At 45.4% G+C, this 23,120-nt stretch overlaps 1 protein-coding gene across 1 annotated transcript in view; it reads right to left on the bottom strand.

The window, feature by feature from the left end:
- Window positions 1-5,949: 5,949 nt before the first annotated feature.
- MBTPS1 (membrane bound transcription factor peptidase, site 1) overlaps window positions 5,950-23,120 on the bottom strand; it is a 29,520-nt gene continuing 12,349 nt past the window's right edge. The window contains exons 7-23 of the mRNA XM_083165237.1: window positions 21,815-21,931; window positions 21,507-21,574; window positions 20,541-20,643; window positions 20,124-20,275; window positions 18,947-19,108; window positions 18,514-18,658; window positions 18,213-18,401; window positions 16,841-17,013; window positions 15,733-15,848; window positions 14,062-14,218; window positions 13,413-13,537; window positions 12,751-12,828; window positions 12,362-12,502; window positions 11,200-11,331; window positions 9,634-9,760; window positions 6,975-7,105; window positions 5,950-6,629 (exon numbers count right to left, since the gene is read on the bottom strand). Coding sequence (XP_083021363.1) covers window positions 6,433-6,629; window positions 6,975-7,105; window positions 9,634-9,760; window positions 11,200-11,331; window positions 12,362-12,502; window positions 12,751-12,828; window positions 13,413-13,537; window positions 14,062-14,218; window positions 15,733-15,848; window positions 16,841-17,013; window positions 18,213-18,401; window positions 18,514-18,658; window positions 18,947-19,108; window positions 20,124-20,275; window positions 20,541-20,643; window positions 21,507-21,574; window positions 21,815-21,931 — 2,313 coding nt within the window. The 3' untranslated portion in view covers window positions 5,950-6,432. The remainder of the gene's footprint in view (window positions 6,630-6,974; window positions 7,106-9,633; window positions 9,761-11,199; window positions 11,332-12,361; window positions 12,503-12,750; window positions 12,829-13,412; window positions 13,538-14,061; window positions 14,219-15,732; window positions 15,849-16,840; window positions 17,014-18,212; window positions 18,402-18,513; window positions 18,659-18,946; window positions 19,109-20,123; window positions 20,276-20,540; window positions 20,644-21,506; window positions 21,575-21,814; window positions 21,932-23,120) is intronic.

Here is a 23,120-nt window from a genome sequence, read left to right as displayed (position 1 = left end):
CTGAGCGACTGCCTGTGCCGGGTAGCGTGTACAGTACGTCGGCGCCGGGGGAGTGAGGCTTAGTGCAGAGAGCTGAGCTGCTGTCCGTGCCAAGTCAGCAGGCCATGCAGCGGATGTAAGGGGGGGGTGGGGGTTGGAGTAGAGGGAGCCGAGCGGCTAGCTTGCGGCAGTGACCTGTGCCGAGTCAGCCAGCAGCTGATCCTATCTCCACAAGCAGGGCAATGTGTGTACTGTATATACTAGTTAAAAGCCCATCAAAATGAAGGCTGCTGCAATGTATTTTCACTTTAAACTGTGACAGTTTTTACATTCACTTTGAGCTGTGACCGTTTTTTTGCCCACAACCTCCCCACTCCCAGTCCCTATCTGCACCTACATCCAATCTCTTCACAGCTCCTTCTCTTCATATCCAGCAAGTTTAAAACAGATCAGTGTCCCTGCAAAAATTGCTTGCATCTTTTGGCACACAAAGGAGTAATTTGGGCCGAGTGGCCTCTAGTGGTCAGTGGCGGTACTTCACCTCATAGAGGTGAGGAGTAGTTAAAGATAGATAGATCCATACAGGAAAAATGACTTTAAGGAAGTATTAGAATGTGCAACAACAATCTGGTCAGCCACCCAAATCATTCAATGGGTTTTTTCTCCATGTGCAGCGAATCTTGTTTAGGATTCGCTACACATTTGCAGGGTTCCGGAGTGCTGCAGCATTCGCTGCCAGCCCTCCCTGTCACCCTATTCAATGCCGCAGGGGCTCGCTGCCCCTGATGGCGAATTTTAACCCCTGTGGCCAGGGGACGGAGGCAGGCGGGGAGATGGAAGCCTCCCTGCCTGCCCCAGAATTAACCCCATACCTATTGCTATGGATAATTAATTGGCCCTTTGCTTGAACTTTTTAGTAAAATTTGGTAAATATTGTTGGAAAATCATTTAGACCAATACAGCCCCAGTCCTCTCCTTTTATACATTACGTGGTAGGTTAAAAAAAAAAAAAAAAAAAAATGTTGCACGTTTGCTCCCTCCTCCTTGTGATCACTATCATGTACATGATTTTTTAGATCCTAAGGATCTTTTATTATATACTTTGTCAAGATATCCAACAGATTTGTTATTCTTTATACAAATTTTCCATTTGGTATGTAAGCACCGTTTTCTTGTGAATATTTTCTACCACCTTTCAGATCTTACAGCTTTCTCCTATGCCACCTGGATATACCCCTGATGAAGTTGTAAGATGAAACGCGTTGGTCACATTATCTTGAACAACTTTATTCCTTTGGAATTTGGATTTAGTCTACAATTTTGAGAACATGTTGGTAGATCTCTGTTTTTATTTGTTTTAATTTTATAAATTAAAATACACCTTATTCTATGCTGGTGAATATTGTTAAAACTGAGGTATATTTGATTCATTGAATAATTTGGGAGGCTGACTAGATTATTATTGCGCACTCTAATACTTCCAGAAACATATAGATATATACACACACACACACACACACACACACACAGATTATATAGAAATGCACAGTGTGAAACTCACCACTTATTGCTTAAATAACACTCTTTTTTTTTTAAGACAACAATTTTTACTGTTCAGTTTAAACAATCTTAAAAAGTATATTGGCAAAGTTGGTAAGAAGTTTTGTTCTCAGACGTTTCTCTTATCCACAATAGTAGACATATGACTTGATATCAAAACACAAATAAAATCACCCTATGCGTTTCATCCAATTAGGACTTCATCAGGGGTTTATCGAGATTTAAAAGTACATTTCTATAAAGCTTCATAGTGGTCCCAAGTTAGAGGTTTCTTCAAAGACAAAAAAAAAAAAAATGACCCATAAAGGGAATCAGAAGGTCGCTAAAATACTTTCCTAGTATGGGATTGGCCCAATGAATGGTCTTTGACAATATACAGTTGATAATGAAATTCAGGGATTAGAGTGTGCGTTACCCCTGAGGCTGGAGACACAAAGCGAAAAGGACTTGTGGATTTCATGGTACTGGTGTGAAATGCAATCATTGAATCCGGACTAATTTAATTTTCAACCGTATATTGTCAAAGACCATTCACTGAGCCAATCCCATAGTGGGAAACTATTTTCAGCGGTCTTCAGGAGGCGAATAGTTAAGACAGGCCCTAATAGGAATACATTCAGCGTGTACAATTCTGGTGGATTGTCACTAATTCTTATAACGCAACCTGCTCTGCAGCTGATTGAACTACGTGCTACTGGTATGATTCAGAGTTGATCACTGATTAGCGCATTCGCAGATGAAGTGATTATTAAATTCTGAGCATGTGCACCGTACGCATCGTGCTTGTGCGAAGAGCGACAGAAAATGCGTGTGTGGATCGTAGTCGCAAAGCGTCCGAAGTTTGACTGACAGGAAGTCGGCATTTGTGGGTGGTAACTGGGACATTTTCTGGGAGGATCTTAAAAATGTAGGCGTGCCCAGGCATTTAAAGGGAGGGTCTGTGAAGTCTGCACCAGCCTGTCTCATCAGAGAGTTGTGGAAAGGTCACAAACTCACATTTGCATAGACTGGGAAAAAAAACATTTGATGGTTCGTGAAGTGCGTATGAACTCGTGGGTGGATAGCGAATAGTGATCCATTTGTAATTCACATGAATTGAGCGGGTTATCCTTCTGTCTGGGGGGCTGCCATCTACAAACAGCTGCTTCTCTGGAGTGTACGGTGTATATGTCAGTCTACCAATTGGATGTTAAGCTTTAGCCATGTGCATTTCCTCTCATTTTACAAATAATTACACAGCTCCAGCAGCTGAAAGCATCAGGTCGTTTGTACAATAAACTGAACTCATGTTCACTTAAGGTGTATTTTAAAAGCACTGATCTAATTGGGAATTTGAAAGTACAAACCCCTCACAAGAAATTCCTGTTTACATTTAAGAAACAGTATTGTTCATTTGGGAACACACACAAACACTATAAAGCCACTGGTAATGGTGCCAAGCACATGAAACAGGAGAAATATCCCCGCAGGCACAGAGGGGGTGCCAGGCAGGACCAATCTGGGAAGCATCCAACAGGACAGGTCATGTGTCAGGTCAACCGACCTTAACCTTGAGAAGGGATTGTATCCACTTCATTGTGCTGAAGGGCGGTTCACACACAGCGGCGAGCAAGAACCATTTTCACACAGTATTTACTGAGAAGGAGATTAGAGGTAAGGGTGGCACTTTGTGGAATTTGGATCCGGCCACAGACAGGCATGTGCCTTTAACAAGCCAAACCCTTCTAATGTGTGCTTTTTTTTTTTTTTAGTGCCCCGTATCAGGCGGTCACACTTGGCAGAGTGGGGGGAGTTCACATTCTAAATGTCGGGTCATTCAACCCAAAAAAACAAAAAAAAAATTATATATATATCACATAATAAATTTTGTAACTGAATCAATAGGTTACAGATTTTTATTGCATGTTTTACTGTAGGGTTATTCAATGCCGGACGCTATTTCCGACAGGGGAAATAGCGGTGATCACCTATTCAATGGAGGCCGTTTCCAACAGCATTGAAGGCAGAATCCGACAAAACAGATCAGACTTTAAACCACTTCAGTGGTATGCACGGAATTTGCCGCAGCTGGCTGTCCCGTAAAATCTCCAGGCATACCACAATACAGTATGTAAGTGAGCACCAGTGGTGCCTCCAGCACTGGTGTGCACCTACATGCTGTTTGCCTCCCCCATCCCTTTCCCAGCCCCTCCAGGCACTTCCAGCAGCCGCCGCCTCCGGAGGCCATCATTCGTCGCTGGCCCCACAGATCATCACACCCGCCGCCGTCAATCATCACTCTGCCGCTGCTGCAGAGCACCACAGAGGTTCGGGGGCCTTTGGCAGCACTCGAGTGTTCATGCCCGAACACCCGAGCGCATTCCTCGCCGCTGCTGCCGGGCACCTCCGAACTAAATGCAGTTGCTTGCTGCTTCAGTTCTTCTCTATGCAGTACTACCTGGCAGCGGCTGCAGCTTTATTGGGGGGTGTTCATGTCAGTCCTATGTGACAGACACCCAAAAAAACTAAAACAAGAGTCGACTGTCAACCTTTTAAAAGTCACCAATTTGATTGTCAACATTTTGACCATGTCATCATGATGCATGTCGGTAAATCATCCCGAACCCCACTCTGCACAGTTGTGCTTCTGATCTACGTTATATGTCTGGCAGCCGCTAGCACTGGTTTTGCCGAACACTTTGACCATAAATAATTTGATTTTGTCCTGGACCACAGACCCGAGGCACTCCTGCAAGAGCCTTGCGTTACCCCAGGGTACCTAGGCACATAGGGGGCAATTTAGACACACTTGGAGTGGGCCAAATTTGCTACCCTGGCTGATGTTTGGGGTTTGAGCAAACCCCCACGGGGAGATAAACTCCCTCGCTTAATAGTGGGTGGACGTTTTATGGGCGCACTCCTAGACATGCTGGGCCTACCCCGGGCATGTCAATCCCTGCTTAGGGCTGGCGACTGACATCACAGGACGTCAGCACCTGCCCTCAATTCGCAGCATAGCAGGCCTCTGAAAAAGTATTTAATTTTCACTTGGCGGGGGGGTGTTAGCGAACATGCGCTGCCTAGAGAACAGCTCTGAATTAGGCCCAAAGTTTGGGAACCACTGGGCCATATAGTTATTGTGGAACCGTTTAACAAAATGACTGATCTGCGAAGCTGAGTGACCCTAAACCAGTGATATGATCACAAGTAAGGCAACAGCGGCTGGTATGTCATTCTGACATTCTGCAGCGGAACAGATATCTGTATGATCTAATCCATGGTTCTCAAACTGCGGCCCTCCAGATGTTGTTAAACTACAAATCCCAGCATGCCTTGCCACAGTTTTAACACTCCCTTATAGCAAAACTGTGGCAAGGCATGATGGGATTTGTAGTTACACAACATCTGGAGGGCCGCAGTTTGAGGACCCATGATCTAATCCATGTTTCTCAAACTCTGACCCCAAACAGCTCCCATTTCCCCAGGTCACGCTGTAGGTGCACAGAAGTACTTATTACCCACTGACATTTTAAAAGATCAACAGTTGGAGCAGATTATTTTCCTTGTGATTCTGTGAGGAGACCTGCAAAATACACACCGTGCGGGGTCCTGAGGACCAAGTTTGAGAACCTGTGGTCTAATCATCTCCAAAGAAACAGAGAACCAAATTATATATAGTGGTACCTCCTGATTGGACAAGCTGCATTCTGGACAAGCTGCATTCAGGTGGTCAGCAATGCTACAGTATGAATACGCTCCAGAGGATAGAGGAGTATTCAGCAGGGTAACAGGTGTCTGGGTAACAGAGAAGCAATGTTCTGGGTATTTCAGCAAAAAAAAAAGGGGTGGTATATACAAGGACTTTGTGATAAGTGTGGTAAATTTCGATGAGATACGCCACCAAAGTGACGCGACAGTGTTCACTTTAAATCTTATTTGCAGGGCACCGCGCCCTGCCCACTTTTTTTAAACTTGTAAATGCACCCCTGCCCTCCAGCCTCGCCCCGTAACATCTCAGCTGAGAGCAGCGCGTCAGGACTCCCAGCTGCCCACAGAGCTGATATGAGGCTCAAGTCCCCTGCTGAGAGAGGCGTGTCAGCTAATGCAAGTGCCCCCCACCGCAGCGTCTAACCAAAGGGGGCACACTTTATAGGAAAAAAAATAAAAAACGTACCAAGAGGCTATTTGGACCGTTTGCAGTTTTAAAACGGCAATAAAAAAAAAATGAATGCTGAACAGGGCCAGCTTAGAACTTATCCCTATTGCAGTTTAAAAAATACGGTCAAAGCCCTGTGCAGAGACCCGATTAGCAAATATACCCCTGATCTGATTTAAGTACTGTCATGTCCCAATAGGCAGAGAACACTCTAAAACATCCATTTCATAAGTATGTTCAAATATAATTACACTTGCAGGGCGATACAATTGGACTGTATTACAAGATGCTTATTTATTAATAAACATATCTCCACCAAGAACGGTGGGATCATCATTAAAATTACAAAAATCTGAGATATTTATAAAAATACGAGTCAGTGATCTGGGGTCAACACCCTTTATGAAAAAAACAAACAAAAAAAAAAAAAAACACGCCCATGTCTGGATTTGGTTTGTGCCTGGCACAAGTCTCCTCAAAATATTGCATTTGCCCAAATGTCCCTTTTTGGTAGCGATAAGCCCTTTAGAAAAAAAGAGGGATGTATTTTACATTAATAAATATTTAAAAAAAAAAAAGGAAGGGATTCGTACCAATGTTCAGTTTGGTCAGTAAGAGACAGCAGAGACCTGTCGGTGTCAGAGCTCAGATCGGTCACTTGGGAGGGGGGGGAGGTTGGAAAATAGGGGGTGCCAGTCTTTGTAGCGCTGCAGTGAGGCCAGCTGGCTGCACACATACAAGTCCCAAACAGCCGGATCTCAGACAGACGGAGTCTTTGGTTGGTGGAACTGTTGTATGATCGGAGGCCGTTTGACTCGTGGTTTCCGTCTCTTTGGCTTACTCTTAGACTTGTTGATTTGTACCACAAAGAAAGCCAGAACTACCATCGCACCGAGAAACGCAAAGACTGGAATGGTCTGGCCTACATCCTGGTTATATCGTCCAGGCATTATACCTGAGAACAGAGAAGGGAACAATGTATTATTGCAGCATCTACAGCTTTTAGTACAGAACCCATACACGCAAACTGACAATTAGATTTGAGAGTAAAAGTATTTGGCTGCGGCTTGTAGACGTCGGGGAGTTTCTAGCGAGTCTGAACGATGTTTAAAAGCAGCAATCATTTAAAAAGACATAACCAACCTTGTTTTACCTTTTAATGGTTGCCACGTCAAAACATTGAGCAGAATCACTGGGAACACGGCACTGAATGCGGTTACATACATCGCTCCGTATAGTTCTGTCCCATGTAACACGCCATCTATTTCACTGTGCTACAAAAAGACATGGATCCACTAACCTCCAGGTATGTCCCATGCACCACTCTCTCCCGGGGACAAGGGTCGCACTTGGGGCCTGTTCTGGCGGAAGTTTGGAAGAACCACCTTATCCAAGTCTATTGATAGCAGCTTCTGATGCTTCCACAGGTTACTGGGGGAAATGACAGCAGCTTTATTGATACAGGTTAATTAAAGAAGTAATATTTTTTTTTTATTGCCATAGACTTTCAGCATTTATACAATGCAGACACAATATAGAAACGCTTATGGGTTGGCAATAATGCATGCTGATGCAGGTATGCATGACACCCCCAGAGGTGAGGAGGGGTACCCACATTTTACCGTGCACAGGATTATGTATATGCACACCCGACCAATGTGCACTTATTTCCAGGGCTGCTCCGCGGTCCTACCTCCTTTCTCCTGCCTCTGTGGGTCCCTTACCGGATCCTCCCGTGTTTTTGAAGCCTGAGCCCTGTGGAGTGACTCACCCATGTGGCTGGGCAAGCACTGCAGCCCTTCATGGTGTCATTTTACTTTAACTACACAAAGACATCTGAACATGCAGAGAAGCTGCCTGGTCGGAGCTGTGCTATGAGTGCGGCATCCGCCGATCAGCCTGGCAAGCAATGCGAGACAGCAAGGCAGAGGGGAGTATAGTACCAGCCCAGTAGGAACTTTTCCCACTGCTCCAACACACCCCTGGTTGTCACACCATATGGGATTTAGGGGTTGTATGACGGTCCGACAGTCGGGATTCCAATGGTCAGTATACCGACTGCTGGTACTCCAACGGGGGGAAAAAGTGCAAAAACGGCCGTTGCAGGATTGGTGGCTCACCATAGGATCTATTCTCCGTCTATGTGGTTCGTAGTAGTATAGTAGAATAGCCCCAACTGTTGGGCATTTGAACAGTGGGGATTCCAATGTTGGTATACTGATTCCTATACCGGTCAGGCTGTCATCCAGCACCCATGGAGTCTATCACTGTCTGTATCTGAAGGAGGCTGATTGACCATTCTGATAAAGCACGGAGTTGAGCCCCGCTTTCCATCAGCTGCTCATTACTGCCCACGGCACAGAGCCGAAGGCAGCGGCATCACGCAGGAGATACTCCAAATATCTGGGAGGGGGAACTACTGCGGTCCAGCCCCACACTCTCTGTGAGCAGTCACTAAATAGGAGTTCAGGTGCATATCCCACCACGCTGCACATTGCAAGCACAGCTCATACAACACTGGACACCGGTCAATCTATGGTCTATTACAGGGGACTTGTCCAAATTTCAAAAGGCCTTATCGATGTTTTTATGATAACTAAATATTACTTATTTTTATTGCTTGTGTACTTTTTTCAGCTTAGATCCACTTCTAAGTATTTAATTGTCATTCTGATTGATAATGTGACTGCCGTAAAGGAAATGATAATTGAAGATTTACATTTGTCTGATAAGTAAATATTTGATACTGTTAATTATAAGTTATTCATCTGTACGTCTGCACAGAATAGCCCCGCTTCTACCATATAGCGCAAAAACCTGATTATTCTGACAAAAGGGTATCTCTACTGACACCTGGTGGTGGAAACCGACGTCTCATGACGAGATTATTTTATTTACAGTTTATTATATAGCGCACACAGATTCCGCAGCGCTTTACAGAGATATTTGAACATTCACATCAGTCCCTGCCCCAGTGGAGCTTACAATCTATGTTCCCTACCACATGTACACGCACGGACATTCTAGGGTTAACTTTGTTGGGAGCCAATTAACCTACCAGTATATTTTTGGATTGTGGGAGGAAACCGGAGTACCCGGAGGAAACCCACGCAATACAGGGAGAAAATACAAACTCTGCACAGTTAGGGCCATGGTGGGAATCTAACCCATGACCTCTGCCCTGTGAGGCAGTAATGCTAACCATTACACCGTCCGTGCAGCCCTTACACAACATACCATACACAATTTATTTTGATTCCGATCTGGGCATGGCACTGATCAGGTACTCATAATGGTACCAATCACATGACAAAACACCAACATGAGCCTTCTATTTGGCAATGGCACAAACAATCGGGGAAGCATCTAACACAGACATTCCCAACCACGATCCTCAAGGCACACCAACAGTACAGAATTTAGGGATATCCAGGCTTCAGCACAGATGGTTTAATCAGAATCCCTCAGATACTAATTAAGTCACCTGTGCTCAAGCCTGGAGATCTACAAAACCTGTACTGTTGGTGTGCTTTGAGGACCGTGGTTGGGAATGCCTGATCTAACATGACAGCTCATGCGTCAGGTCAAACGTCCAAAACCTTGACAGGAATCTGATCTGCTTCAATGACCGGCAGCTCCGACCCATCGTGGAAGACTGTCCGGATCCCCATGCTGTTCAGCAGTTATCAGCACTGATCTTGCTTACAGGTCTTTAGCGTGACTCGTGCATTCTCTCTGATCAAGAACACTGTGAAAGAGTAATCTGACCAGGGCAACGTCCTCATCTACCCCACTGACTGTGCTCTGGAGTGAGCCTGCATTAGCAGACCACCTGCCCTGTACAGACGCCATTTAATGACTTTCCCTCTGGAAATCTAGTAGATCACATGATACACAACAGGTTGTCATACAGCCAGATATGCAAACACTATACACAGAACACCATAATGGGGACTCACCTAGGAGCAGTTTCATTAAGAGGCAGTGGCTTGGCCCAGGACAGGTGCGGACATGCCGGTAAGGGCCGCGGTTTGGGATCCCCCAGGTGTGCTTCTAAGACTTTAGAATAGCGATGAAGATGATTCCCTGAGAAGGGAGAACACAACGGAGATTATAACATCACAAGAAAGTCATGTATTCAAAGCCTATTCCGGCATCGAGTATTCATTGTAACAGCCCCTCGCACCTGCCAATGCCTGTGCAGTTCCCCTTTCCTGCCCTGGTGATTCTAGCACACTCTGGTCTGTAGCTCAGCCCCAAGATACATACCACTGTCTGCTTCAAGCAACAGGCCAGAGAGCGACACCCCAGGCAGGAAGAGGAACTGCACAGGCTGTGACAGGTGCAGGGTCCTAGAATGAACACTAGGTATTTATAGAGTGGAAGGAGATAACGCTCCAGCCAATCAGCGGTGTTAGAAAAATGACAGTAAGGGGTTGATTGGCTGGTGCTTTATCGCTTGATCAGGCTGAAGACATCTGCCCCAGGCCTGTTCTGTAAAGCAGTGAGAGAAGCTCAGAAATTGATGGAGAGAAACAAATCATTCCATAAGACCAGTTACATAGGACATAGCTGGAATGTTGATATTCCGAAGCATGCAGCGAAAGCCATATTGGGGAAGAATACAAAAAGATGTCCGGTCAAAGAGCAGCGCTCTACCCACACAAACAATCTGGGGAACAATGTGAAAATTGCTGTTTATCAATGGTCTCCGGCCAAACAGATGGACGTCAAGCAATACTGAGAAGGAGAATTGGCTAAAATTGCAGTATACATATGTGCTAGAAACACAGACAGACTCTACGGCTAAATCCAATTCTAACAAGGATTAAATCCAAGTGGGTGTGGGGTGAGCATTGATACAATTATGTTTCTTGTAACCAGTAAAGTGCCCTCATACTTTCTCCTTATTATAAAACAGTGTTTTATGTTGGGCCGTGGATGCGGGAAACTACTGTGAAAAGCAGAGAGGTGAATAATTACTATAGCCGCGGTACTGACCAGTTCAAAAACGGGACACGGTCGCTAGGTCGACATACATTAGGTTGAAAGGGCTGAGATCGACACATGAAATAGGTCGATATGGGTTAATGTCGACAGTGTCAGAAGGTCGACAATTTAAAGGTCGACAGTGTCAGAAGGTGAAAATACGTTTTTTGAGCCGTTAGGTGATATTTTATACCCTACCATCCACTAGGGCGTGCAGGGAGAATAGAGTAGTGTCCCGAGCGCAGCAAGGGAACGCAGCACATACACACAAAAAAAACCCATGTCGACCTTCCACTGTCGACTTTCCAACCCTGACAACCTTAGCCATGGCTATCCAGAGAAGGCTAGTTGAGGAAGGCTCCATCTGTAATCCCTGTAGACCTTCATAGTGTCGAGCAGATGACCCATACCCTTCAGAAACAAGGGGCAAGCTTCTTTATAAACCAGGTATGGTACCTTCTGAGCAGGATCTCTGCCCAGACACAAGGCCATTACATCACCAACATGCCAAGCACTGGCCCACATGGAGCACTTACCTTCCATCCTATCTGGCGGCAGGGATCCTTCTCCGGTCGGAGGCTTGTGTCTGTTCTCAGAGTGGCTGAGGCTTGCCGGTAGCACGCCATAGGAAGTGTACTGTAATAAGGAATCCAGCAGCCAGAAGCAATCTGCAAGGAACCCAGAGGACATGCAGTTACAGACAATGACCAGACGCAGGCGCTGTACAGAGGAAGCTTCATGTAATGGCGAGGTAATTATATTGTGCCACATAGGACGGCATAATACCATAACAAGCTCCTAAGCAAATAAGGCCATATATGTACAGATGGAGCCGGCATCAAGCTTGCAGGGGCTGGCGATTCGATAGTCAGCCGTCGGAAGGGGGCGAGTGTGCATGAGACGCTCGCGCCCGTTCCGACAGAGCTCCCCATTGCCGGCCCCCACCGCCGACCCGAACCCCCCCTAACCCTGCCAGTCTCCCTGAAGCAGAGACCGGCAGGGTCACGCGCGTCCCAGTCTGATGTAATCCCCCTCCGCCATCGGGGAGGTTCTGGGGAGCGCCGGCAATGAAAGAGAGGGGATCAATCTGTATGCGTACTGTAGACCATTAGGATCCGCAGCGCCCAATTACAGTAAATAAATGAATAAGTAAAGCTGAATACAATAACAAGTACAGGGTACGTACACATAGCTGCATCAGCAGGGCACACTGGGATAAAGTTCAGGGTGGTAGAAAACCATAGTATATGTGGCAGTCAAAAAAGCACATTAGGGAAGAGGGCCCTGCTCGTGAGAGCTTGCATTCTAAAGGGCAGGGGTAGACAGACAGGGGTAGAAATGAGCGCGTAACAGAGGATTAGGGGGAGAGTTGGCTGGGCATGGTGAAGAAATGGATTTTGAGTGCCCAAAGAGGTGGAGAGAGACAGACAGAGGTTGAGAGTTCCAGAGCTAGAGAGCAGCAAGTGAAAAGTCTTGGAAGAGTAATCAGTAGGCAGGAGAGGCGGCCTGCGTTAGCAGAGCAAAGAGGAGGCGCACAAGTGTAAAAAGACATAAGGTCAGAGAGGAGACCATGAAGTCCTTCATCCTATCTGGTATCATCAATATTAGCCAATCTCTATAAAACACTCTGCTGCAGCACAAGAGGGAGATCCCACTTACGTGCGTCAGGTCACACAGACTGTAGATAAGGGACTATACCTTTTTGACGATGGCTGTCATCCAAGCAGTTTGAGTCACCATATAGAACAATGCGCCCCCCTCCATCAGTTTGCGTTTGGTACAATCCAAGCACAGGAACACTGTCAACCATAAAGGTTTCTTGCTTTAGAACCTCAAGCCCTGATAGACGAGAAGAAAAGGCACAGCTGACATTAATGGGGTTAGGTGGAAAGAGCTGGTGAAAAGGAGAAACAATGTAATATACCAGGACAGACACAGAGGGAATCCAGATGGCTGACAATGTCTAGGTCTTCACCATATGGTCAGCAGGGCATGCTGGGATGCGTAGTTCAATTAAAAGGTATGTAAGCTGGAGCAGTAACAGCGGAGGAGGGCAGAAATACCTAACAAGTCCAGGAATACCATACCTTGGTCCTTTAACGTTTGTGACAGAACAGCACCATCTTCTGGAAACTTTGCAATACTGCATCCAGATGCATAATACACTGAAAGAATAAGTATTTTATTTATAGAACGCTCTTCCTCCAACAGGACACAAGGCGCTTTACACACATCAAAAGCAATGCACATAATACCGAAGAATTAAGTAATACAGCAACAGACAAAAACATGTATTATACTGTATTCATTTTCTGCTTTATGCAGAGTAAGGAAATATACAGCAGCACCGCAATCTTGTGATACTGCAAAGCTGTACTATGCTGCAGCTGGACTCATTGTCTGGCAGTATGAAATAAGCCACAGCCCAAGTCCAGGGAAGGAGACCGTAACATCCAGAGATAGAAAGAGCCTGCAGTAGATTAAACTATGCAGGAATTATTGGTCTTATTACAACTCCACCAGATTCTTACTTGCAGCTCTGTCAGCGCCTTTAACTTCTTTCTCCATCGTGAAGAATTAAAGGGAAAGTACTACTGCCAACCTATATACAAAATCAGAGGGGTGACCCATGGGTATGAGGGATAGTCAGAGCTCTACTCGCATGCCTAGCCAGGCCGCACCCCTTAGGAGACACAAGAGGACCAGGACCCACAATTGTATGTTTATGCAACCAGTCACTGATACTTACTGTCGTGGCTAGCCATGGTAAAATCTCCTTCATATATACCGTCACTGAACGCCATATTCCACACCGACAAAAGGTCATTCAAGGCTGGGATATTAGCACCTCCTGTGTCTGGCATCCACCACTGTCTGTAAACGATGACACAACAATAATATTCCATATTAGAGGAACACCGTGTAAATCATTAATGGTGGTATTCAATATGTGACAATATCTCCCAACAAGGGGAATACCAGCACTCACCTATTCATGTCTGCCGTTAATGACAGCATTGAAGGGTATCCGATCCGATTTTAAAACATTCGGATCTGTTTTGTCGGAAATGGGCGCGGATTGTCGAATTCACAGCCGTTTTTCGACAATCCGCGGACTGACAGTCGGAACATTGAATTCTGACCGTCGAGTTTGTCAGAATCACATATTGAATACCCCTCGAAATATCGCAACATCGTAGGATGTACAGTATAATGACCTTGCGGCATGACAAAGACTACACAAATACAGGTCACGCACCATATGTTGCTACAAAGGTATAATATCCACAGCGCATATAATAAAGATAAAATGGAAGACAAACATTTTTTAGAAAAAGGACACTAATAAAAGATGAGAAATGGAAGTCCTAGGTGGAAAAAGGAACTAATGTCAGTACCTGGTATTTTCATCGTAGAACTTGACTTTCCTCATCACAGAGGTGTTGTACCAGTCACTAAAAACAATTAACGAGAGTCCGTAGGTTACGTCCCTGCGGAGTTTCGATATTTCTTCTGGGAAAAATTCTTCTTCGCTGTCCACCATCAGCAGAGTTCCTGGGGGGCAGAGCAGAAGCAGGTTACACACCTTATTCCCGATTGTGTGCTGCAGATGTGCCCTGTCCCACCCAACATCTCAGTGCGCCAGCCAGGTACTGTGAGACTGCTTGAGCAAAGTGCCCTTATCATGTGAATTTGAGTCTAAAGGCCGGTATGACCGGGAAGCTTCCACTAAGAGTTTCAGTCCTTTACTAAAGGTACCCATACACGGTACAATTATTGTATGCAATTTGGACTAGATCGCATCACATCCATTTTGCAGTGCAATGAGTACAAAAAGTACCGTATATACTCGACTATAAGTCGACCCGAATATAAGCCGAGGCACCTAATTTTACAACAAAAAACTGGGAAAACTTATTGACTCAAGTGGGACCATCACTCGAGTATAAGCCGAGGGGGGCTTTTTCAGCATAAAAAAATGTTCTGAAAAAGTAGGCTTATACTCGAGTATATATGGTATGTGCAGCACATACTTTTTGAGCTGAGATGTGTGCGGGAGCGTGTATCTCGTGGCGCCCAACAATTGTACTGTGTGTAGGCACCTTTAGCCTTAGATCTCCTGGAAGATGTCACCCATACAATGGATAAAGGTTTCCAACATATTAGTATTCAGGTTACGGCACATACTGATAGTGGCTGAGACACAAGCTCAGATCCAAGTTATTTTTCAGCAGCGGTTGAAAGTTTCTTACAGGGGCCGCACCATATACCGCGGCCCCATACGTCCCTTCCAATGGTGGTTGTTTCGCTTATACTTTCACACTACTCTGTTTATGGAGTGCGTGTTTAACGCCTTACTTTGATCTGTTTTGCCTATTAATTTAAGATGTTAATAATTTGTGAGCACTTGCTGAGGAGCTAAAGCTCAGAGTACTATGGCCAATCCCGGGATCTGGACCCAAAATCATGAGGATTTGAATCTGGAATCGGAACTACCAATCCCAGGGTTAGCTTCTGCATATCTAATGGCAGGCAGCGCTAAGCACCTGCTCAGATGCTGCCCGGCTACTCCTGTTAGCAGCGTGTCGTGACATTAGAGGTAACACTGCACACAGCCTGGCGCCGCACCTCTCTGCCCACCACACTGGCCCCACCATGCCGCCAATGGTACCTCTGCGGCCCATGCTTTTGTTGGCTAGCCCTGCGCACCTAAAACTAACTCCGAATCCTGGGATTGGCATCTCTCGCTCAGAGGAGCTTCAGAATTTATGCAGTCACCTAAATGTTCCCAAAAGGCATAAAAGAAACAGATTCACAAGAAAAAAATCCTATGTTAAATGACAAACTCACAATTCCGATGGCAGAAAGACAGAGCGTAACAAATGAAATCATGTAACTAAAAAGATTTTATTTCCATAATATAATAATATCTAAATGCTACTTACATCTCTGCTAGAAAAGCTACCAGATCATAATAACATCAATAGATTAAAGCTGATCATGTTCTGGTGATTGTGCCTTACTGTCACTAAGAAAACCACTTGAATTGGGGGATGCGTGGCACTTACCATATTGGCTGGCATCGAAGCATGTGAACGGTGAGCCCAGCACCTCTACAAAGTAGCCCATACTCCTCAGATGCTGGTACATATCGCGGAAGTTGGTGTGAATGTGGTCCCCATTCCTGTAATAAATACCATAGCTGAGTACTGTCCGTTCTCACACACACACATCCGTAACAATCAGATTACACATCTACATCAAGGGTATTCAACAGGTTTCCCCTGCAGCGACTTTGGAACTACAATAGCAAGTGTGCAGGCGCTTGAAAGTGTGTGCAGCTCCTTAGCAGCTGGAGGGCTGCATGTTGAATAACCCTGCTCCATAGGAGTTTAGTATTTAGTTTATAAGAGATTGACGGTTGACTCTAAAATCAAACCCAACATTCTAATTTTCTGCATTTTTAAATACGGAATAATGAATCGCAGTGGAAACGGTAAATCAGACAGTTAAAGTGCTGTAAACCGCATTGCTAACATGTCAGAGTTCCAGGTACAACCTTGCAGTGCGCCCAATGTGAGTGTTCACTGTCAAACTGGCCACTACATTCTACTTTCAGATAAACCAAATGATTATAACTATAGGTCAATCTTATAATAAAAAGTATAAAAAATACATTGGTAAGATTTAGCCAGTGTTGATCATATCCATTATTAACATAGAAACATAGAATTTGATGGCAGATAAGAACCTCTTGGCCCATCTAGTCTTCACAATTTTGCAAGCCTCCTTTTCCATGGACAATGACGAACAGATCATTTCATGCAGGTGATGGCTAAATGGTATTGGTTACCTCGGTGCCCTGCACCTCACAACAATGACAGGTGCCTCCTTGGCCCCTTTCTCCCATAACCCGGGGTGTGCCTTTTGCACACTGTGTTAGTGCACTTCTATAAAAGACATTAGGGGTACCCCATTACCCACAGCTGCCTCTGCTCCCATTACCCATGTGTGGTTCTGTAGCCCGGTAACAGACTATTTAATGCGTTCATGATTTTGTTTGCTGATTAACATGATAGCGAGATGACGCATAGCCCATGTTACCCGGAAGATCTACAGGGACCATTTCAGTAAAAATCCCATCAATATTGGTTAATTGAAGCAGTGACCACTGACCAGTCCAGGGGATCATTTTTCATCCTCAGGTTGTCTCGAGGGAAATAGCCTGGTGGATAGCGCAGATTGTGGTACTGGTCCCATAGAACCCTCTTGCTACGCGGTGGAGTAGGAATGATCTTTACTTTGATTGGCAGCTTGATGGTAGAGAACTGCTCTGCTCCGTTCTTCAGCTGCAAAGAGAATCACAGCACATGTAGCCTCATCTCGCAGGCAATGTATCACTGAGGTCTTAAAGGGAAATACAGGGCCACAGACCTTCAGAGACCACACCCCCATACAGGAAGCACAGAGCGTATGTACACAACTGGAAGCTGTGTTATGAAGCCTTTTTAATACTTTAAATATAATTAACGGTACTTGTTTCCTAGCACGGCCACAATCGTGGGGATCGTGTACCTTTAAGTTAAGGTACACGATCCCCACGATGGACCCGATTTCCTTTGAAATTAGGTCCATTTTGCCGGCAAAGGTACAAAATCGGGGGCATCACGTCGGTCGGGACCATTAACATTGGTCCCGACGCGATGCCCCCGATTTTGCCATAGGCTTCAATGTTAAAATATTTTTTTTTACCTGTGAAGTTAGACGCGTGCGCTCGCCACGCTTCGGGCTCGGTGGCTCGCTCCACTCGCCACACTATATATTCTCAACTCCACGCCGACGTGGATAGTAGGGGAATGAAAAGGTCGGAGGACGCGCACCGCCACGCTTCGGGTTGGCGTCTATCGTGGGGTGGGGTTTACGTCGTAAAATTTGGGGGTCTAGTGAATATTTTACATTGAATCCAATGTAAAATCGGGTCCCAGGGACCCGATTTACATTTGATTCAATCAAAAAATTGGGTCGGTCGCATCGCATGCAACCAAATCGCATGCGATGCGATCGACGCGATTTTTCCGACACGACCACCCCGATGTAAATCGGTGTGGCCGTGCTAGGAAACAAGTACCATATTAACTATGTACAGCTGACAGGAGCATACTGTGCTCACTAGGGTTATTCACCACCCTGTATTATGGTCACGTGATGTACTGCAGAAATCCATGTAACTAGGTGCAAGACAGAATGTACAACACATGTAATGGGCCCATATTACTGCAATTACATTACATTATTTCTCTTCATGTCTCCACACCTAGTGTACACCCACTGCCCACTCCCTAACTTACATGTACTAACAGATACGGATTCCACCACCATAAGGGTGTGTTTCCCTTTCTATTACTGGCGCATCTGCTCCTTGTCAAACGTGTATTGGATCCTACACAGCAGGTCATCCAGTGACACTTCTGGGCTGCCCGAGATCACTCCTGGATTACTGTGCTGCCTAAGGCGCTATAGGACAGTGCCCATCATCCTAGATACGCACCTCGCTCTCCTCTGGTGATGCCACGGTAATCATCACATGCCCCTGGGCAATGCCTTCCCATGAGGCTGCCTTCTTCGCCACAGAGATGGAGATGGCCAGATAACCGGACCACGGCCACAGCACAGAGGAGTAGGAGAAAGCCACTTCGATGTTATCGCCATTGTGCGGTAGGTATGGCTGCCAGTCAGGCTGCAAAGGGTTAAAGCCGAGTGAGAACTGATGGACAGCAGCAGGACCTGTGCTACAGGCAAAAGAGGTAATGCCTGTACTGTCCATATGCAGGCAAGCAGCCTGACCTCACCTTGTCCACGATTCTCCCAGTGACTCCCATGCCATTTAGAATGGTGATGTTTACAATGGTTGGCATTCCACCGTAGTAAATGGGTTGGGAACAGTACGGCCACATGTAGGGACATTCCGTCAGGTCTACGTAGCTGGGGCTCAGACTGCAGAGAACAGAGAAATAGCCGCTTATTAAGCAAAGCAGTATAGACAGTCTCATCTAACAAATATGTGGAGGAGCGGAGGAACAGTCAGTGAGGTCACATGGTACACTATAACCAATCACTTCCCAAGGCCATAGGTTACTGGACCTAGCACCTACATAAAGGTATAGGATACACGTGCTATTTCTTCAGGGACTCAACCACAGCAGGATCATCTTGATGGGTTTACGTTAAGGTGGCTTAGCTTAGAGTTTGGAAACTGTAAACCTTATAACAATAAGTAGTTACCTGGCTTGTGGTTTGTAGCTGTTGAGGATCTGGTAGGCTCGGAGAAGGTCCAGCTTTCCATGTCCCTGTTCAAACATGTTGACACCTGGAAGTCTCCTGGCAGAAGCGATGAGGGCCTGCTTCATGCTGGCTGGGTTCACAAGCTCACGCTTCTGAACTGTACTGGAGACACACAGGATCATTAGTAAGTAGCTCAGAAACCGCAGCAGTGTCTGTCTGACGTGTGCTGTATCTGCCCATGGAATTATCGAGCAGATATTAAGGGCCCAATTGAGACCTGTTCGCTAGGTGATCTAGAAAACGTGAACTTTTGGTAGCTCTCGAGGACTGGAGTTGGAGACTACTGATCTAGACAATCTAGATTTTTATTCTGGACGCCGATGGCCGAATTCGGGGCATGCGCTGAGGTCATGTGACGTCAGCCGCCCTGCCCCAAGCAGGCATCAACACAGGCGTTTGCAAGGGTACCGTTTATTTGTGGGCACATCTATGAAACGTTGTACAGTCTCCTGCGTCCATCCCCTGGAGCGAACTCCCTGAAGAGTGTGAAATGCACCGGAGGTGTTCACACATGTGCATATTCGTGCATGCGCAAACCCCTAACATCGGATGGGGGAGCGAATTCGGCCCTCACCAAGAGGGTCTGGATCACAGTGTAAGTACACAATAATCGCTCTACACAACTAAAATTAAATTCTATTACAATGACTGTGTTCTAGTGTATGCGTAAGGCCAGATTTTGTGGGCCATAGAGATTGCTTGATTGACAGTAGACCTGAGGTGCAGCAATAGCCCCGCTCACCACAGCCCACTGCACTCAGTCAGGTGACATCATCAATCCAACAACTTAGCAGTGAAGAAGTAATTACCAATACGAGGTGCAATCTATGTACTATTACCATTTATAATCCACGCCAACCGTCAGACATTGCCCTGTAATACGTTCTTACAACACAATGGGTCATAATCATTGATTTATAATATCCTGCAAAGTGACCGCATAAACACGTGGTCACTGTCACGCTCTTGTGGATGTTCTTCCTAGAACACGGCACATTCTCAGCTGAAACACTAACCTCAGACACCTTTACAACTATGACTAATCCTTAAAAAAGTATCTTCAGGGGACTGGTTACCTCTAGGTATAGCAACCACACACACACATCCAGGTATTTACCTGACAAGTAACGTCACAGCTCCAGCCACGACAGGGGAGGCCACGCTCGTACCAGACAGGGAGCGACAGCCGCCTTTCATACCAGATCCCCGAACCCCAGAACCGTAGGTAACTATATCAGGCTTCATCCTTCCATACCCCCCAGGCAGCTCCTGCAGGAAACAAAGGGGACAATCAGCATTTCCTTTGTAACAAGAGATTTCTTGTTACAAATCATAGCTACTGAATTTTCAAGATTTAACATTTTATATGCAGTGGTACCAGATCATGGGAGTCACCCAAGGATCCAGAGCAAAGGAAAAATACAATCATTTCACCTACTTTCTTTTCAAGAAAAGACATAGTGCTACAACATGTAGTTGAACCTGCTGTCTCCTGTAATCACATATTACACAATTTCATTGTAAAAAGCGTTACCCAAGTGGTCATTCCCCTTGATGAAAATCGAGCTATGTTGTCCTCAAAGTCAATACCACCAACTCCGATCACATCCATCTGGTCCGCTGGGTTGTTAAGTGTCCTATGGAGGAGAAGATGGGTAGGAAGGAAGCACTAAGTCACCGCATTCCGTGAGGAGACAGAACACACTACTGCCTTGGTTTTATTTAGCAGGTCATTTTGATGGTTCTCTATTGATAAATGGGTTTTACTGATTGTGCTTTACCAAAGGCTAACCCTGTGTTCTCCTCAGTGAACCCTACTTAACTAATTGCACTATATATATTTGTCCAATATTGGGTATTTGGTATGCAAACACTGACAAACTGCACTGTGTTACATGAACAATGCAGATTTATCAAGCATGCTAGGATGTGAACATGGAAGGTACAAATAGATTTAAGGATCATAACATCCTACATGAACAATCTGATTAATGTGTAAAGGGCCCCATACATCAGCAATTAATTGAGACAATTTTCAGATATGGAGATGATTGCCACAATTAATTGTAGATGTGTGGGCTCCCCCTTTTGGCAATCCCAATCAAAATCGCCAATCGATTGCTTAATCAGATTTTTAAGCATGCTTAATAATCTGGTATTATCTGCGGATCTTTTTTATATGTGTGGGCATTCCCAATTCGTCTTCTTCATCTATTTACATTATGAACAGCTGAAATGACAATCGATTGGGCAATTTCCAGATATGAAGATGCAATCTTAAGATGGAAAAATCTGCCGATCACTGAAATAAATCTGTAATGTGTGGGCAAAGTCAGATAGATTGTAAAATCCATTTATCTGGCCAAAAAATCCCTGTATCTGGAAATCCAAAAATTGTGATTGCTGATGTATGGGGCCCATTAGGTTCTGTTTCTGTAATATGCGGTTCTCCCCACCTCTTATGCTTTGCGGACTGTACACAGAACACCCAAATACATACCCATAGAGGGGTCCATCATTTCCTATGGCCGAAACCATGATAACTTTGTTAGCGGTTAGTTCCCAAACCTGCAGAGGAGAAGAAATACACCATATAGAATGGAGGGTACGTAGGCGAGTACAGGACACCCACAGGACAGCACCAGGCTACTTATGGAGGCGCTTGCTGACTTACACATTACACTGTAGTGATCACACGCAAACCTGAAGGCTTAGGAACAGGGTGAGGGACGGGTCAGATAATTCCCCACCATGACAATAACCCCAGAACCTAAATAACAAAGAAATCATCTGGACGATAACTCTAACCTTGTCAACGAAAGGATGATCCATGAAGTCGGGTCCCCCGATACTGAGGTTCAGGACATCAATCTTCTTCAGGATAGCGTAATTAAAGGCATCCAAGAACCAGGAAGTGTAGGAGACCTGGTGGGAGATGATGCAAATTCACTCTGAGCCGTCCATATGAAACACCTAGGACTAGACCCGTGTGTAATGCTGGAGAGAATAGCTCCTCTCATTACATAGGCTTGTGTACTGCGGCCGCACCATATGGAGTACAGTATGCGCTCATGGGGGGGGGGGGGGGGGGGGACAAAGGTCTAGGACGACATACCTAGAGAGGACATTGACAAAATGTCAACATAAATAAGGTCGACCTGAGTTGTTCACTTTTTTTACATATACATTGCTCTGCTTCTTCCACACTATATCAATACAGTATCTTCGCTGTTTGCAGCTCTCTACATCCATATAGTGCTAACCAGTATAGCGCTCTTGCTCACACATATAGGGGGTGATTCAATGGTTTTCCCCCACAGCTACCACTAGGTGACACAAAACTGAGCAATTCAATTGTTGCCCGTTTGGACGCCCATTAGCTGCAAGCGGCACATTTCTTATTGCTGCCTCTATTTGGGCATTTCAAAAGTTATGGCACCCGATCAGAGCAACAACTGAATTGCTCTCCTTGGCACCCAAAAGCCCCCCTCTCAGAGAGAGGACACTTCGATGTAAATAATGTCCCCACTACTTTCTCTTGCCCCACCCACACCCCATGGTTGTCCCACCCACATTTGTACTAGTCTGTCTCCAATACTGTAGGTGTATCGCTGTTCATGCATCGGGCCAGGGTTAAGTGCAGATCTTTCTGTCGTCTACAACATGCAGCTATGTAACATACACCCCCTCCCGCTGTTGCACAACCAATGTAACATTAATACAAAGGTAAACACAAGAGAACAAGAGGACTTAATTAAAGGAGGGGACATTGTTGACAATGTGTCTTGGCCAAAACTAGCATCTGCTACACCCACAGCAAAGACCAGAGCAAATCTGCATCCGGCTGAAAAAACGTAATCGCTTAGACTAATAAATAGCCACAAAATGCAACAGCGTGCCGGAACCTGGAGGTAATCCTAAAATTGGAGACCAGATCCGCAGGACAAACACAGTCACTGTTATAATGTCACAAATGTGAAAGCGGATGAAATGTATCCTCATAGGATTTGGATGAATAGTCTTATTTACACTTCAAATAAAACCTTTTAACTCCTTGCTGTCCTCCAACAGCTCCTTTATGGTTCCTGGACTGCGGTCACACTGCAGCTGATGG

This window comes from Crinia signifera, chromosome 11, assembly GCF_055691185.1.
Source record: "Crinia signifera chromosome 11, ASM5569118v1, whole genome shotgun sequence".
NCBI lineage: Eukaryota > Metazoa > Chordata > Amphibia > Anura > Myobatrachidae > Crinia > Crinia signifera.
The sequence above is the reverse complement of the archived record's forward strand: the minus strand, read 5'-3'. Positions and strand labels throughout refer to the sequence as shown.